We start from the raw sequence: 17124 nt of genomic DNA, 5'->3' as shown, positions 1-17124 counted from the left end.
TATTGAATGTCTGAATAACACCATCTTTAAATGGTGGAGCTCTACAGTGTCATATAAAATAAGATAAGAATTAAGATAAGAATTCTTTATTTCAGACTATATAGTCCATACATCTAAATTAAAATATAGATATAAAGTAAAAACATTGTAAACATAAAAGAACATATATATCATACATACAAGTATACAGATACATCTACACAATTAACTGTGCCATGCATTGTTAAGAATGAAATTAAGTGACACATTTAAAGAGTAAGTTGTTCCATCTGCTAATAATATGAGAATTTATATGAATGTCATAGTTCCAAAGAGATTTCAATATACAGTTCTTACTATTAAATATTCTTGTCATCATTGAGAATACATACTTTCTCATTACTTCATCAAAACTGAATACATTATAATTTACAAACATGTTGGAGGCACTGATCCATCAAGGAAGACCTAACAGAAAACAAAGACTATTATTATGACCAATAACTAGATTTCTTTTTATACATTCACTAAAGTTTGTCCACAGAGGAGCACAATGCATCATGCAGCAAAAAGATTTGAATTTTGATATTCAATGAACAATTCTTAAATTAACATAGACGCATGTTTGTTCAAGTACACAAAAATCGTTAATGTCTCATCATATCCTCATTATCTAACCGATTGGATTTCAAAATATGACCCAAATGGTAATTTGAAAGAAGTTGGCTGAAAGACCATGAATACTGATTCTTTTGTTTTATAGATGATATCAATCTCAAAAGTGTTCACATATCTTTAATAATTTCCTTAAACCTGTGATTGAAGGACTTATCAATGACATATCATCAGCAAAACTAAAATTGTTAAGAAACAACACATTTGGTGGCAAAGGTAACCCCACATAACACTGACCCAGCTTACGATTTAACTTCTCTCTCTCTCTCTCTCTCTCTCTCTCTCTCTCTCTCTCTCTCTCTCTATATATATATATATATATATATATATATATATATATATATATATATATATATATATATATATATATATATATATATATATATATATATATATATATATATAAAATAACAAAGGGGAAAGAATATCCCCCCTGCCTCACCCCATTGATTACATGGAAAGCGCTGGATATTACATTTCCCATCTCACATAATACAACTGTTTGCCATAGCAGTTAACTAAAATATGAACTATGTATTTTAATATCAATAAACCTTTTAAAGAGTGTCCAATGAAAGACCCTACCAAATGCCTTACTAGCATCTAAAAAGCATGCAAACACTGGGCTGCCATGTTCTACTTAATAGTTGACAGTTTCTTTAAAGGCATAGAGGCATAAATCTGTTGAATGCTGCTTTTAAAACCAAACTGATTATCGGAGATTGTGACTTCACATCTCTGCAGTATGACGCATTAAAATATTTTTGAAATAATAGTTGTAAGAGCTATAGGTCTGTTAGCTATTTTTGTCTTTTTAGTAGCAGTATAACTGTAACTTTTGTGAAATCATCTGGTACAAAATTATGTATAAACATATAATTAAATAAAATCATCAGTAGCACATGAAGTCTAGTATCTGAAAATTTTAAATGTTCCACAAATAAAAAAATCTGATCCTGGAAATTTACCACCTTTTTGTCTTGTAATTGCACTTTGGATCTTAGATAATGTGATTACCTCAATACGAGCAGAAGGAGTATTCAACGCTGAGAGCACATGCTTCTTATTCGATTCATTTTTAACACTATTGAGTAAGTTTTCAAAATGATTTATCTACATGTGCAATATTTTGCACAGGGTTAGACTTTTTAAAGAAAAAAGAATTTCCCTGGTTTTGTCACTGTTTATACTATTTAGAAAAAAGACCTTGTATATCTTAGGTTTTGTTCAAAGAAAAAACCTTTAATTCCCTTTATTTTGGTGAATGATTGATGTGTGTAATATGGGTTATATAGTATATAGCCTGGCCTTACTTCAGATGTGCACCTTTGAAAAAACCGCTAGCTCTGTTTGGTCATTTTCACTTCCTGGACTTCTGAGGTAAAATGTAAAAGGAAGAATTGATAACTTATTTTTACAATTTATATACTTGGTAATTCATTCATTGCACTTTCAGAAGCTGCTATTGTCTAGTCTGGCAAAAATGTATTTCCCTATTTTAAAAACTAATAAAGATAGTGTACTTTAGACTAATTCAAGCTGATCTTTTTAGCACAAAGGAGCAGTCATTTTAGTTAGCTGTGTGTTTAGATCACGTACAATTTCATAAGTACAATATCCACAGAAATTTCAGCCACAGTTGATGAAAATAACAGAGGTATACCAACATTCTCTCCACTGTGCATGTTGCAAATGTAGACAAATTCACATTACACCCAAAACTCTCTCAAAAGTTTACAATATCTGTATAGAACCCCCAAAACTACCAACTAGACCTCAGGATGAAAAGCGTGTGTGAAGTTTTATGGCAATCCTGCAAGTAGTTTTGTTGAAGAAGTGATTGTGTTAACAGATAAACAACAGGACTTCACATAATTTATTAGATATATCCAGTACAACTAGGAATATGTTGAAATTCAGATGCTTCATGCAATGTATAAAGTTTGTGTGTCACTGGCATTACATTAATGTTATCTGAAACATGCCTTATTAAAGCAACTGAGATTAACTTAGTACCCAACTGAATGCACTCTTCATGGAGTCCTAAACAGTAAGCCACACAAACATTACGTCAACTTGCAGTGATTGGCAGATATGACTGTGAAAAAGCATGGTGTACACAGCTGTTCTCTGCATGAAACTATAGCAGCTCCATCATAATTTGTGGGGAGATGGTGAAAGGTCTTTCCTTAAACTTCTCCATGCTCTCTCTCTAATTGCACTTCCATGTGTGTAGAAATGAAAAATCACATAAGCTGTACAGTACATCTTGTTTGTTCTTCACAAACAATCAAACACAATGACAGGAAGGGACTGACTCTGTTTTCTGGAAAATATTGCCAGGAATTCAGGACAACATCATTTATTAACTGCATAGTGTTGATACCATCTGCACCATTTTCATATAGGGCAAAAGAGAAACCATTAGAAAGACATTTGGTAAAAACCATATTCCAAAATGACTATCCATTCTGGGGGGTAAGAGACAAGATTTTCAACATGTTCATTGTGGCAGCCATACTTGATGTCTGGAGCATATCATTTTCATTTAGGCCCCAAACAATACCATAGGAGGCACTTTCGTAAAAACCTTGTGTTTATAAGACCATTAATTCTGTTGGAGTATCAAGAAGAAGATTTTCAAGATGGCAGCCATGGCGGTCACACTGTATGTGAGATCTGCATCATTTTTGTTCAGGACCAACTGGACAACATAAGAAGTCTTCTGGTGAAAACCCCATATCAATATGACTTTCCATTTAGGAGGACTAGTGACATGGTTTTCAAGATTGGCTGCCATTTAGGATCAAAACAATATCTTTAGTCCTGATGCGAAAACCCATGCAAATATAACTGTCCATCTCAGAGGAGTAGTAATAACAAGATTTTCAAGATGGCTACCATGGTGGCCATACTTGATATCAGATCATTCAGAACCATTTAGAAACTATATGAAATCTTTGGCGAAAGCCCATGTCAATACGATTTTCCATTTAGAAGTAGCAGCAAAATGATTAACAGGCTGGCTGCCAGATTTGAAGTCACATCAGCACCAATTTTATCCAAGACCAACAAGACATCATGTCTTGAAATGACTTTCCATTTAGAATGAGCTGCAATAACTAGACACTGGGCCATGAGAGTAAATGCTCCTGCCTAAAAACACATGACCCAGCCTGGTTTTATATCAAACTTGGTACTCCTGCATCAGGGTCTGCTCTGGCCACTGATATAACCGTACCTATAAGGTACACATATAATTAAACTGCACAGGGTTCTGAAGATGATCATACAAATTCCATACATCCTTGTAATATCTAATTTACTTTTGTATTTAACATAAGCATTTTGAAACTATATTCTTTAATCCACAAGTCAAGCAAATTTGTTAATAACTGATTGAAGGGACATAACTCTCTCAAAATGTGTAATGCAGGATGAACAGTGCTGACAGTATGGTCCATCAAAAGACCCTTCTACATCTGCAAATGAGTGTATATGCTGGTAAATTTTGCAGTCATGAATATATGACACAGTTCTCATTCATTTTAAAATCAAATAAAAAATCAGTTCTCAACTGAGAAAATGATATGTTATTTCTTGCCATTAATACCAGATGAAAGTAATGTACTTTCTGACTGACCAGTGAATGACCATCCAAGTTTATAACAGTAAAATCCACAAAATAAAGAAACATTGACATGATTGTATGTTATGACACTTCTTGTGATATTGTACCATCACATTTTTGATAACTGTTCAACAAAATTTTCAAACATGTACCATATACACACCATTATAAATTGAGTCCACGTGCAAACTGCGAGGACCCAGATCTGCCATCGCATGCCCTGAAAGACTGTAAACTTCAAAACTCTGTTAAAACTATACATATAATCTTCCTACCTTCTGACTAGAATACTGGATTTCTGGCAGTCACTGATAGTCAAAGGCTGTCTGTCCACTGGACACTGCTGCTGAAGCAGGAGGTAGTTCTTTAAGCACCGTGAGCAAAATGTATGTCCACATTTTGTGTCTATCGGGTTCACAAGAGGCTGTAAACATATGTGACACAGCAGGTCTTCATCCACAGGAGTGTGGTAGTCATAAAGATGCGTCCCATTCGGCTCATGAAACTGTCCACATGTCTGGCACACCACAGCCTCGAGACGCTTCAGGCTTGTTATTGAGGAGATGGACTTTGTATCAGCCTCAGAGTATGGAGGAGGAGGGATATCAGCTTCTGGGTCCGGATCAGGATACTCCATTGTGGAAACCTCCCTGATGCTAGCTGGTCAAATTTCTCATGGTCATCAGCTCCACCTGCTGTACACCTGTAAAAATGTTTGATATAATTAAAACTAAGTCTTGCATTGAGCCTGAATGTTTAAATAATCTTTGTTTAAGCTGCAATGGAGAAATGAACATGACCAAACAAAGACCGAAACTGAACCTCAGCACCTTGCCTGACTCAAACTGCCACTGCTGCAAAGTGAACAATCTTAGCCAATGTACCTGTCATGACACATTTCTCTCCTGTACTATCTGGTGGCAACGTGGGAATATCAAGTGTATATATTTCTTTTGTACTCACAAAACAACTTACTTGATTATGGATTGATTCCAAGACAACAACAAAAAGTCATGGATGAGAGTGAAGTATGATCAGACCAGGAGTTTAATGTGAAAATTCCCCAATCCGGTCTGATGCAAAGTCACCTAATCTATCCAAGACAACAATAACAACCCTACTGATTCCTGTAACATCACTCATAGATATCTAAACCAGTCAAGGCCAGGACCGTGAAAGAAAACATAATCTCTAAAGACCAGTAATTACTCAACTGAGGTTGATTTATGAACTAATTTTGTTTAATGGAACGTGAAAAGGCAGAAAAATGGTGAAGAATGTGAGAGTGAAAGAATGTTTAATATAGGTCATTATTTATGGTAGATTTGAATATATTGTAAAGCATTGTTTTGGTGGTAATGTATATCATAATTCTATCACAGCAATATCTGTATTTACTGGAAACTGAATGATGGCCGTTATTCAGGGTCATCCCTGCTCTAATTTATATATTTCACAAAACACTCCCAGAAAATTATTTGCGCCAAACTCTTAATGAATTTTGAATAGTTTTCACAAGACATTCCAACTTTGTGGCATGAGCAAAATCTTTTAAGTAGTGTTCCATAACTTATAAGCATAGGTCACAGCAACCCAGTGTTGGTACAAGACACACCTTCATCCCAAGATGGGGACCCGAGTGGATGAATGGTCTAAAGCGCTCTCTGTCACGGATCACTGCCATCTCACCTCTGTCTGCGTAGGTTTGAGTCTCGGGCTCGGCCAATGTGGATATGTGAGAAAGCTTGCCGGTAGCTTCTCGTGAGTCGGTGGTTCTTTCTGGGGTTTACCCAAGTTCTTCCTCCACCATTAATACTGACCGCCATGTATAGCCTATCTTGTGCTGAAAAATGGTGTTAAACCCTATAACAACAACAACATCCCAAGATGCAGGTGAAAGGCTATGGTCATGAGCCAGAAGGCAAGTTTTAGGCAATCTTGACCAGAAAGGTAGGTCTCTGTGACCAGTTGTGGTGTGTGATCTATTTGCATCTCATGATAAACCTACATTACATTCTCTGGTGGCAATAAATAAAAAAGTGCTTAACCTGGGTCCCATCACAAATTTTTGGCAATGTTAATCAGACAAGTAGGTCTCTATGACCCAGTTGTGGTGTGTGATCCATTTTCATCTCATGATAAACCTACAATGCATTCTTTGGTTGCAATAAATGAAATAGTGCTTAACCTGGGTCCCATCAGAAATTTTTGGCAATGTTGACCAGAAAAGTAGGTCTCTGTGACCGATTTGTAGTGTGTGATCCATGTGCATCTCATGATAAACCTACAATGCATATTTGGTGGCAATAAATGAAAAAGTGCTTAACCTGGGTCCCATCACAAATTTTGGGCAGTGTTAAACAGAAAAGTAGGTCTCTATGACCCAGTTGTGGTCTGTGATCCATTTTCATCTCATGATAAACCTACAATGCATTGTCTTGTGACAGTCAATGAAAAAGTGCCTAACCTGGGTCCCATCACAAAGTTTTGGCAATTTTCAATCAATCCAGTAAAGCAGGCCATAAGGACATTGTTTACGTGCCTATGTGGGCAACCTATTTTTCAGTGTGTGTGTGTGTGTGTGTGTGTGTGTGTGTGTGTGTGTGTCATACATAAACAGAACCCTGGCTATATAGGTCAATAAAAGTTAAGTTCTAAATAAAGTACATGTAATATACAAGCTACAACCCAGATTGAGAGGTTGGTAGGATGAACACATTTGTGGATGGGCAAATTGATTATTATAGTCAAATGTATCTCAAATAAGTTTTTATAAATTGATGTACAACTTAATTAAAATAAACAAAATTTAATTACTGTCTTTTTTTATTATTTACTTCTAATGATAGCATAACCCTGTCCATAATGGACATGCCCTATTGGAATTAAATGGTGCTCTAGTAGTCTGACAGCCAGGTTCTCACAACAATACATATAATAACTCAAACTGATAGGATTTCTTCTATCAAAGTCATAAATTTTACTGTAGTGGTGACCTATTTGATATTATCAAACAACTTGAGCTGTTGATCTAGGAAAAATGCCATTAAAACTTGATTTCTCATTCACTGCTCTCAAGAAATATAGCTTATAAATTGTTCTGATAGTCTAATTACTGTATGTACTTGTATATAGGTTGAGTCCAATGGCAAACAACATAGATCCTGATCCACCATTGCATAATGTCCCAAAAGATCAGGATCTAATTCTTTTGTTCTCCTGATTTCTCTTAGCAAACTGCAGAGATCCAGATCTGCTTGTGCATTATGCACCAGAAAATCTGGGTCTTTGGAGTTACAGATTGACTCGACTTATAAGCAAGTAAAGACAGTAAAGTAGGCGCAAGACCATTCTATCAACATATCCATGGCAACCTTTATTTAAATGGATCTGAAGAATGCCTTGCAAAGTTGCATTATAGAGTGATTGTTTGATGTATTGCCAATAAATTTTCATAAATTATTGTTTGGAAATATAGGCATACAACATTTAACACTTAAGAATGCCTTGCAAAGTTGCATTATAGAGTGATTGGTTGAGGTATTGCCAATAAATTTTCATAAATTATTGTTTGGAAGTATAGGCATATAATATTTAACACTTAAGAATGCCTTGCAAAGTTGCATTATAGAGTGATTGGTTGAGGTATTGCCAATAAATTTTCATAAATTATTATTTGTAAGTATAGGCATACAATATTTAATACTTAAGAATGCCTTTTAAAGTTGCATTATAGTGCGATTGGTTGATGTACTGCCTATACATTTTCAGAAATTATTGTTTGGAAGTGCAAAATATAGGCATACAATATTTAAAACTGTAATTTCAGCTCATTTTGTAAGTATAAAATTAAAAACAACTTAATAAGAAAAATTTTGTTTAAACTTTTTAAAAATGTAAATAACAAAATTATGATTTGTATTGTCTGATGTTGTATGAAAAATATAATTTAAACGTACAGGAAATTAAAGACTATTGGGGGTTATTGGGGGCAGAAGAGGCATATCCCTTATCCTCTACTTCCTCTACTTCTATGTTGAAATGTTCATCATAGATAAAACACTACTCTACAAGGACAGAATAAATAAATAAAATTTTAAAAAATGATTTGCAATATATTAATCCCACTCTGACTGGTGATGTTTTCAAATTTAAAGAAGTCAGTTACATTTAAGGCAAGATCACCTTTGAATATACATATTAATCCATTTCTAACAAGTCCATCAAATGTTGATAAAATTATAATTATGCAAACGTTTCCAAAATTACAAGTTACGATCATCAATACTTACCACAACCTGATAATTAATCAAATGAATAAAGCCACACTACAGTCAATACATTCTCTACAGGTAACCTGATATTAGCTTGTCAATAACTTTCATGTCCTTATTACTGATACAGGTTTTAGTGCCACTCTCACATTTAGTCATGATCACTTAGTGTGTGGCATCTACAACGGGTATAATTGCTGGCAAGTTGACAAAATTCAAGTGCCCTATACTGTACCAATAAAGGTGTCTGATTCATCAGCTGTTAATAGATCTATGTGAGAAATAGGATAACATTGTTTCAGGAGTATTCATTTGCCTTTATCCATGAAAATACCTGTGCAGCATGTTTAAAATAAGGAAATGACTCATCAAGAAGGAATTCCATATATCTTACTTTTGTTTTTTTTAACCTCTTAACCCTAATACACATCAAATTTCACAGGTATTTCACACACCAATATTGAAAATTAAATTACATAACAGAAAGACAAGGACATTTGAGGAAATATAGATCTCAGACTGTGTAACAAGGGTGATATGTCAAACACAATAAAAACATTTTTGTCTTGACTGAATTTCCCATCATGTTCAAGTACTATATTTGTTAATTCATAATTAACATGCCAGCACAAACTGTATAGACCCAGATCTATCAAAACATAACGTTCCTGGAGATCAAGGTCTATTTATATTCCACTTCCGATTTCAAAGGAAGAGCATAGACCCTGACTTTTTGCTGTTGTTGTTTTGGGGGTAAATGCCATTTTTTAGTACAAGATAGACAATACATGGCAGCCAGTATAAGTGATGGAGGAAGAACTTGGGAAACACAGCAAGAACCACAGACCATTGGGAAGCTACTGGGTAGCTTTCTCACATACCCACACTGGCCGACCCCGAGACTTAAACACATGTGGACAGAGCCAAGATGGCAATGACTGGTAAAGGTGTGCGCTTTAGACCACTTGGCCAGACTGGGCCCTCTTGATCTACTGACACAATACAATAGCAGATCTGGCTCTACACTGCTCTTTCTATTACTGATTTCAAGTGACCAGCATAGACCCTGATCTGCTGGCACTTTAAACAGTAGCAGATATGTGTCACACTGTTTGCAGTATAGTGTAATTTATACAAGAATAAATGCCACACTTCAGGCATCAATAACTTTCAAACTTTATGTTCTTATAATTTGATTTCCTTAGTGGTTAGCATGCAAGACTCACAGCCAAAAGGATGCAGGTTCAAGTCATACTATTGGAACAGCCTGGGTCAGCTACTGTGGTGTGTCCTTGGGCAAGGCACTTTACTTGCTTTGCCTTGGCACTAAAATAACCCACATGTTGATGTGTTGTAAAGTACTAAATCAAACCAAACTTTTGGAATCTAAGCAAAATTATTACAGTGCTCCCTCACTATGCGTGTGCGTGATCTGGATTTTTTAACAGCTTTAACAATTCTTCAGTCATATCGCTACGATGTCTGCAGTGTGACAGTTTATAGTGATGTCTAGCACTGGGGCATCATGCCGCAGACATGTAGCATGATGTCCCACCCAGTCACATTATCCTGAAACCAGGCTGACCAGTCCTAACACTAACCTCTTAATGCTGAGCGCCAAGCGAGGCAGATGTTAGTACCATTTTTGTAAGTCTTTGGTATGACTCGGCTGGGGATCGAACCCACGACCTCCTGCATCCGAGGCGGACGCTCTAACCACTAGGCCATCGGAGCGGTGTGCTCCCTCACTATAAGGCCCTTCATCATAACACAGTTTTTGTTATAAGTTTAGTATGGTCATGGATCACAGTTCATTCATTTTTAATTATTCTTTATATGTATCATGCACTTCATTATAAGGCAGTGTCATTACAAGGATATATAAACTCTATGGCTCCAAAGGACAGTTATAACAAGGGAATACTGTAATATGAGGAAAAATTTTGACAAGGAGTTACATATTTCATTTTTCTCATGGAAAGTTTGCTTCCAAACTTATAAAGATAACTTGGTTAAAATTTGTTAGCTGTATCTCTGATATTGCTCACCTTGCTAAAAGTTGTGCTATGGAAGACACTGGAAAAGTAGCATGGAAAATGTGTATGCCTTCTATAATTTTTATAGTTATGTGAGGTATTGCATGCAAGGGTTTATATATAAATACCCACCATCTTTAAGCCTAATGTGCGTACAGTGGAAAGGATGAGTTTTGATTAAATGTCATCACTTAGGTTACTATATTCTCAGTACATGCTTTGAAATTTTGGTAAACGTTGTAGCCTAGGCACTTATTACTTGCAAAATCTGAATTAGGAATATAGTTCTGTGTATAACAAAATCAGAAAAGCAAAAAATACTTTTTCATGGATTCATGGTATACCAATATTTAGATGATAAGAAAAATTACACAAATTATGCTGGTTTCATTGATTACACATCCACTTATCAACCTGTAACATGACATAATATCTAGTGTAGAGTGATTTTTTTTCAAATCAAAAACTGGAGAAACTATGGTTCACAAGATATCAGCTCTTTGGAACTGACCATCCGTCAGATTAAAAGCAGTTTTAATTAGATTAATTAGGGAGGAAGTTCAATTTAATTATTGGTATGTTCATTAAGAAATCTACCGGGAGCATAAGTCAATGATTTCTAACAAAATTGAAACAGTTACATTTCCAATACCATATATAATGACTTATGAGTCAAGTCCAACTGCAAACAAAGATCATGATCTGCCATAGCAGAATGTGCCTGCAGACCAGGTTCTATGTTGTTTGTTCTACTGATTACTCCTATCAAACTGTACAGACCCAGATCTGCTGGTGCATTATGCGATAGCAGATCTGGGTCAGTGCACTTTGCATTTGGACATGTTTTATAAGTGAGCATATATGATAACTATCAATCAATAAACACATTACAATAGATCCTATTCTATTACATTAATAAGAAGTTAATGATGCATAATGACAACCAAATATGATACAGTCACTTGCAAAATATGTAAATACCATATATGCTCACTTATAAGTCGAGTTAAACTACAAACAACAAAGATCCTGATCTGCTGTAGCATAATGTAGTTGCAGATTAAGGTCTATGTTGTTTGTTCTAATGATTACTCCTGTCAAATGCACAGATCCAGATCTGCTGGTGCGTTATGTGATAGCAGATCTGAGTCTGTGCAGTTTGCAGTTGGGCCTGTCTTACAAGGGAGCAAATATGGTACACATAAAGCATATTTTAATAATGACTCTTCAAAACTACAACATGATTCTCATTACAAAATAGTTTACTGACATCCTACTGTTTTGTATCTAGGGAACCCTGGGTAAGTTAGAGAAGGAAAATGTAGTCCGTACCAAATTCTCTGCAGGACCTTTTGATTTGACATGCTTTGGTGATATTCTGCATTATGACTCCTTGGACCCCTTCTGGTCCCCCAAGGATCCAGGATCATGCTGAAGTCTTGAAATGTTACTGTAAATCTAAACCCATTACAGAAATCACATACTTATTTTAAATACTATATCATGGACTGTAGGAGAGTTCTGGATTGATCAGGAAAGTATTAAATTGGTTTTATTTTAACCTTTAAACCCTGCCACATGGCTGCTTTAGATGATCACAATAAAGTCTGTAAAAAATGATTCTCAAAAACCATCAATTTGATGACATGATTTGATGATACCCCCTTCTGATTCCCTCACTCTCCCTGGGGTACCTGAGATCATATGGAAACCTTCCTAAAAATCTACACTCCACAGAAGTCACATACCAAGTCTGACCACAGTATCATGGACTGTACCAATTTCAAAGTCTGCATGAAACATGATGAATGCATGTACAGATAGATGGATGGATGGACAGAAATGGAGATGAAACAAATATACACTAAAGGTGGGTATAATTAACCTAGATTTTCTGAAAATGTTTTTGATGTATAAAATCTTTCTGATACAATGGTTTGGATCCTGTCTATGAGATAACAAATAGCAAGAAAAATAAATGCACCAGCATACCTCAACAAATAAATATATTGTCTTCACAAGTCCCAACAAAACATTTGATTATCACTTACCTATGCAGAAAGTCTATGAATAATATTCTTGCAAAAGTCGTTTCTATCAAAACTATATAACTTGAGTAGGTAGGTAATAAAGCTGGCTCAAATGAAGTATGTTTATCTTCTAACTACCGGATATTATAAACTAAAAAAAACTTGGACAAAAACAGTAAGGCATATGCAAAAACCTAATGCCCATATATTTAGAAACTGATGAAACCAAATGTCAAAGGCCTCAGCAATTTACATACCAGTCAACACAGGGAACCCTTCAGGCAACATTTCACAGTTGCTATTTACAGTGGAAGTAGAATGCCTGTTCCACTTTCAATCCATAAAAGGTGAAAGCTTTTCCAATATGTATTGATCACCCGAATGTGTGTAATGTGAACATGGACTTGGGAAATATGACACTTATGCAGAGATTTTGGACTTCGGTTTTGTACAACCACACATGTGGGTTATATTAAGAGGCATTGCAGACACTAGCCAAATTTTGACTAAGAATACATTTATCCAAAATTTGGTTTCTACCTAAGAGTGTGAAGAACAACTTTGTAGGAAATAGCTAAATTTTGCATGAAACATGGACATTAGTTGTGAACCAGCCTCACTTAGCATGGCAACAGGAATCCTTAGCCAAATTAAAACCTGCCTATAGCTCCTCCAACATACAGTAAAGCTACTGAATAGTTATAGACCAGATATTGGTCAAAAGATCTTCAAAGATTCTCACTATGTGCCTATGCTACTTTGGGTTAAGAGATTTTAGCCCACAGCAGAGGCCTGATTTGATTAAATGGAAAAACTCAAGTGAAATCGGAAGCTGTTAAGAGTAGTTTATAAAACAGTTGTCTTTGTATTTTAAGCATTTTACCATTTTTTTGTCTCTTTCTTTTTATGCTTTGTTGGGGATACCCAAACTTATTCTGTACTATATAGCCAGGATTTTGGTTATGTGCCATTTATCCGTTATACATACATACATACATACATACATACATACATACATACATACATACATACATACGTACGTACATACATAGTTTAGAAGAAAGACAATCCTGATCCATACAAAACAAACTCTTTCTACCAAATACATGTATATGTTCAATTAAAGCTGTCTTTAAGGTCACCTCTATCAACCAACCACCTTCCTTAACCATTTTCTAAATCCCTCAAACCCAATTGTAACAGCCAACTTTTCTGTATCACTGAAACAAATGAGAAATTAAAATGTGCTGTTTAGTAGCCAACTGTCATTTTTGTTGCAACTTATATGTGGCTACTTAAGACAATTTGACTGAATGCATTATTTTTCACCTACATGTTTCCAAAAATGTATAAAAATTGAAGAAACGCATCTAAAAATACATTTATTCACCTGACTTGATATAACTATAAGAATTGCACACTATCTTTAGATATTTGCATCATGGGAATTTTAACCCTTGGCCATGCCATGGTAAATGCTTTTCACATTCATCATGGATAGCAGGGCAAAATCAGGTATGGTCTGAGGGTGGGTGGGTTTGTACTGTTCACCTTAAGGTACAATATTATTGAATATATTTTTTGAACAAGCATGCTTCCACACCCCACACCCCCTTTTCTTTTACTATGCAATCAAATGTGCATGAAAACTTACGCTGGAGACAAAACTTTGTCAAGGTTATTCATACTGTAATTGACCTAAAACTCAGACACTCCAATTTCTGAACATATGTTAAAATTAGTAAATAATTAAAATTGTGCACAGAATATTCTGATGAAAAAGCACTTTGCTTTAAGCCAAAAAGAAACTTAAAAATTCAAGGTGGAACATAAACTAATGGATGTTTTACCTGTACTCTAAACCTGGTGACTGTAGTCCACACTCAATATATAAAACTGTTTTGATTACAATAATTATCATGTAGATTAAGAAGGTGTTGTCAATTGTAAGCAACAAAACCAACTGATGTGCTCCAAAAACTCATGTTCAAGCAGTTACCTATACAAAGACTGCTGTGAGCTTGCTAAAGGTGTGTTTGTGTGTGTGATATGGACTTTTAATGTAGCTTTAACAATTTTTCAGTCATATCACTATGATGCATGCAGTGTGTCAGTTTATAGTGATGTCTAGCACTGTGGCATGTTTATAGTGATGTCTAGCACTGGGGCATCATGCCACAGACATGTAGCATGATGTCCCACCCAGTCACATTATCCTGACACCAGGCTGACCAGTCCTAACACTAACCTCTTAATGCTGAGTGCCTAGTGAGGTAGCTGTTAGTACCATTTTTTATAAGTCTTTGATATGACTCAGCCGGAGTTCGAACCTGCGACTTCCCACATATGAGGCAGATGTTCTAACTACTAGGCCACCAGACTGGTTCTAAAGGTAGCAATAAAGGAAAAACAACTTTTCTTCCTAAGACTATTGGCAAAATTATTTAATATATCACATGGATAACTATAAAATTAATGGTCATATTATTATTATTATTATTATTATTATTATTACTTTCATTACCTCAAGTCAACATGCAAGTTCAGGCCTCTTCATTTACTTTACTGCTGGAGAGCATACGAAAGGGTACAAAGCAGTACCGGTAATGCACATCGATTCCTATTCTCATTAAAGTGAATTATCTTGCATGTTGCAAAATGTGTAGACATGTACATGTATGCATGTTATTATCTTTCTTTTCCTATTCCAGTAAACTAAATTGGGTTTAGATTTGTTTCAAAGTGGTCAACATCTCTGACATGTTTCACAAGTTCTTGTAGTCTGTTTTATTCAGTGCAATATTTACCCAAGATAACCTCATTTCAGCTGCAACTGGTCCAGTCTTCATACCAACAGTGTAACAACAGTATAAATAATACTATTCCACAATTCCTGACCCAGTCTAACTGATTTGGTTCATTTACATATTTAAGGCATTTATCGCCATATCTGAAAGTCAAGTGTTGAGATGAGTTCAAGGACATTTGGAGGAAAATATGAATTATCTTTCAGATCTACATAGCTGAGATAATTTAATAGATGTATAATTTTTCAGTGATACATTATGTTGTTCAAGACCATCTATACATTGTGAAACAATATCAATATTAGAACTGGATGACATTCATAGACAAGTTTCCAGTAACTCTTATGTACCAATAGCCGTTCATGTACAAGATGACTAGACTAGTAAGGTCTATCAAAGTTTTACCAACAAAAAAGAAAAAGAAACACCAGATAAGAGGTCGTTTGAAGTTTTTATAAATGAAAACTGAAACATTATCGTGAAAGTGTTCCTTACTGGCAAGCACATACTTCAATCCTGTTTACCAAGCTAGACCACTTTCAAACTGCAATGAACGTGCTGGGCTTACTGCTATGCAATCCGGACAATAAAGACATTAAATTAACAGAGATAATATTTGGGGAAAAAGTACCAATTTTTATTAAAACATGAATTTTCTGCACAGAAAGAAATCTTAAGTATTGTGTAGTAGATGTATCTGGATATTTAAGTTAACAAGACTACATAACATTTGGGTCACTGTGACTAACATTTTGTAAGATTGTGTTGTACTCACCACAATGCATCTGCATAAGAATGGCTGAATGTATCATGAATGACAAAATGTATCACTAATGGCTGAGAAACTGACCTAATTGCAAAACATAATAAAAATTCACAAAAACAGTGACCTACTTATGCTAAAATGGTGTTGAACTAAGTGAGACACATTGACATTCCAAGCTGCAAGACTCTTGGACTAACAAACCCTGCGAAAATGACTTAAAAGAAAACCCTAACCAATGTCATGATATCCTGAAATTTACAGTAACCTATTTTTGGTATAATGATATTACTCTCACCAAGATGCATCAACATACCAAATGGCATTGACTGGCCATGCATGAGAAACTGATCTAAATGTACCAAAGCATGAAATTTATATCACTGTGACCTACTTTTAGCAAGATGATATTGTAATCACCAAGACACATTTATATTCATGTACCAAGTAGCATTACTCTTGAGCAGACAATGTCTATAACACTGACCTTAGAGCAAAACTTGACTTATGTGACTGAAATATGAAGCTTAGGTCATAGTGCATAAAACTAATATACACTAAAAGTGGGTATAATTGAACTGGATTATCAGTATAATTAAACTAGATTATCTGTATAATTAAACTGGATTATCAGTATAATTAAACTGGATTATCAGAATAATTAAACTAGATTATCTGTATAATTAAACTGGATTATCAGTATAATTAAACTGGATTATCAGTATAATTAAACTGGTTTATCAGAATAATTAAACTAGATTATCTGTATAATTGAACTGGATTATCAGTATAATTAAACTAGATTATCTGTATAATTAAACTGGATTATCAGTATAATTAAACTGGATTATCAGTATAATTAAACTGGATTATCAGAATAATTAAACTAGATTATCTGTATAATTGAACTGGATTATCAGTATAATTAA

At 34.9% G+C, this 17124-nt stretch overlaps 1 protein-coding gene across 2 annotated transcripts in view; it reads right to left on the bottom strand.

Annotated features, from left to right (window-relative positions):
* Nucleotides 1-17124, bottom strand: part of LOC149785323 (ligand of Numb protein X 2-like) — a 141228-nt gene that overhangs the window by 118440 nt on the left and 5664 nt on the right. For both annotated transcript variants that reach the window (XM_089979219.1, XM_089979220.1), the window contains exon 2: nt 4561-4988. In XM_089979219.1, coding sequence (XP_089835345.1) covers nt 4561-4922 — 362 coding nt within the window. In that variant the 5' untranslated portion in view covers nt 4923-4988. The remainder of the gene's footprint in view (nt 1-4560; nt 4989-17124) is intronic.

Source organism: Sinohyriopsis cumingii, chromosome 13, assembly GCF_028554795.1.
Source record: "Sinohyriopsis cumingii isolate HCF-2022 chromosome 13, ASM2855479v2, whole genome shotgun sequence".
Lineage (NCBI taxonomy): Eukaryota > Metazoa > Mollusca > Bivalvia > Unionida > Unionidae > Sinohyriopsis > Sinohyriopsis cumingii.
This window is presented reverse-complemented; position numbering and strand designations above follow the sequence as displayed.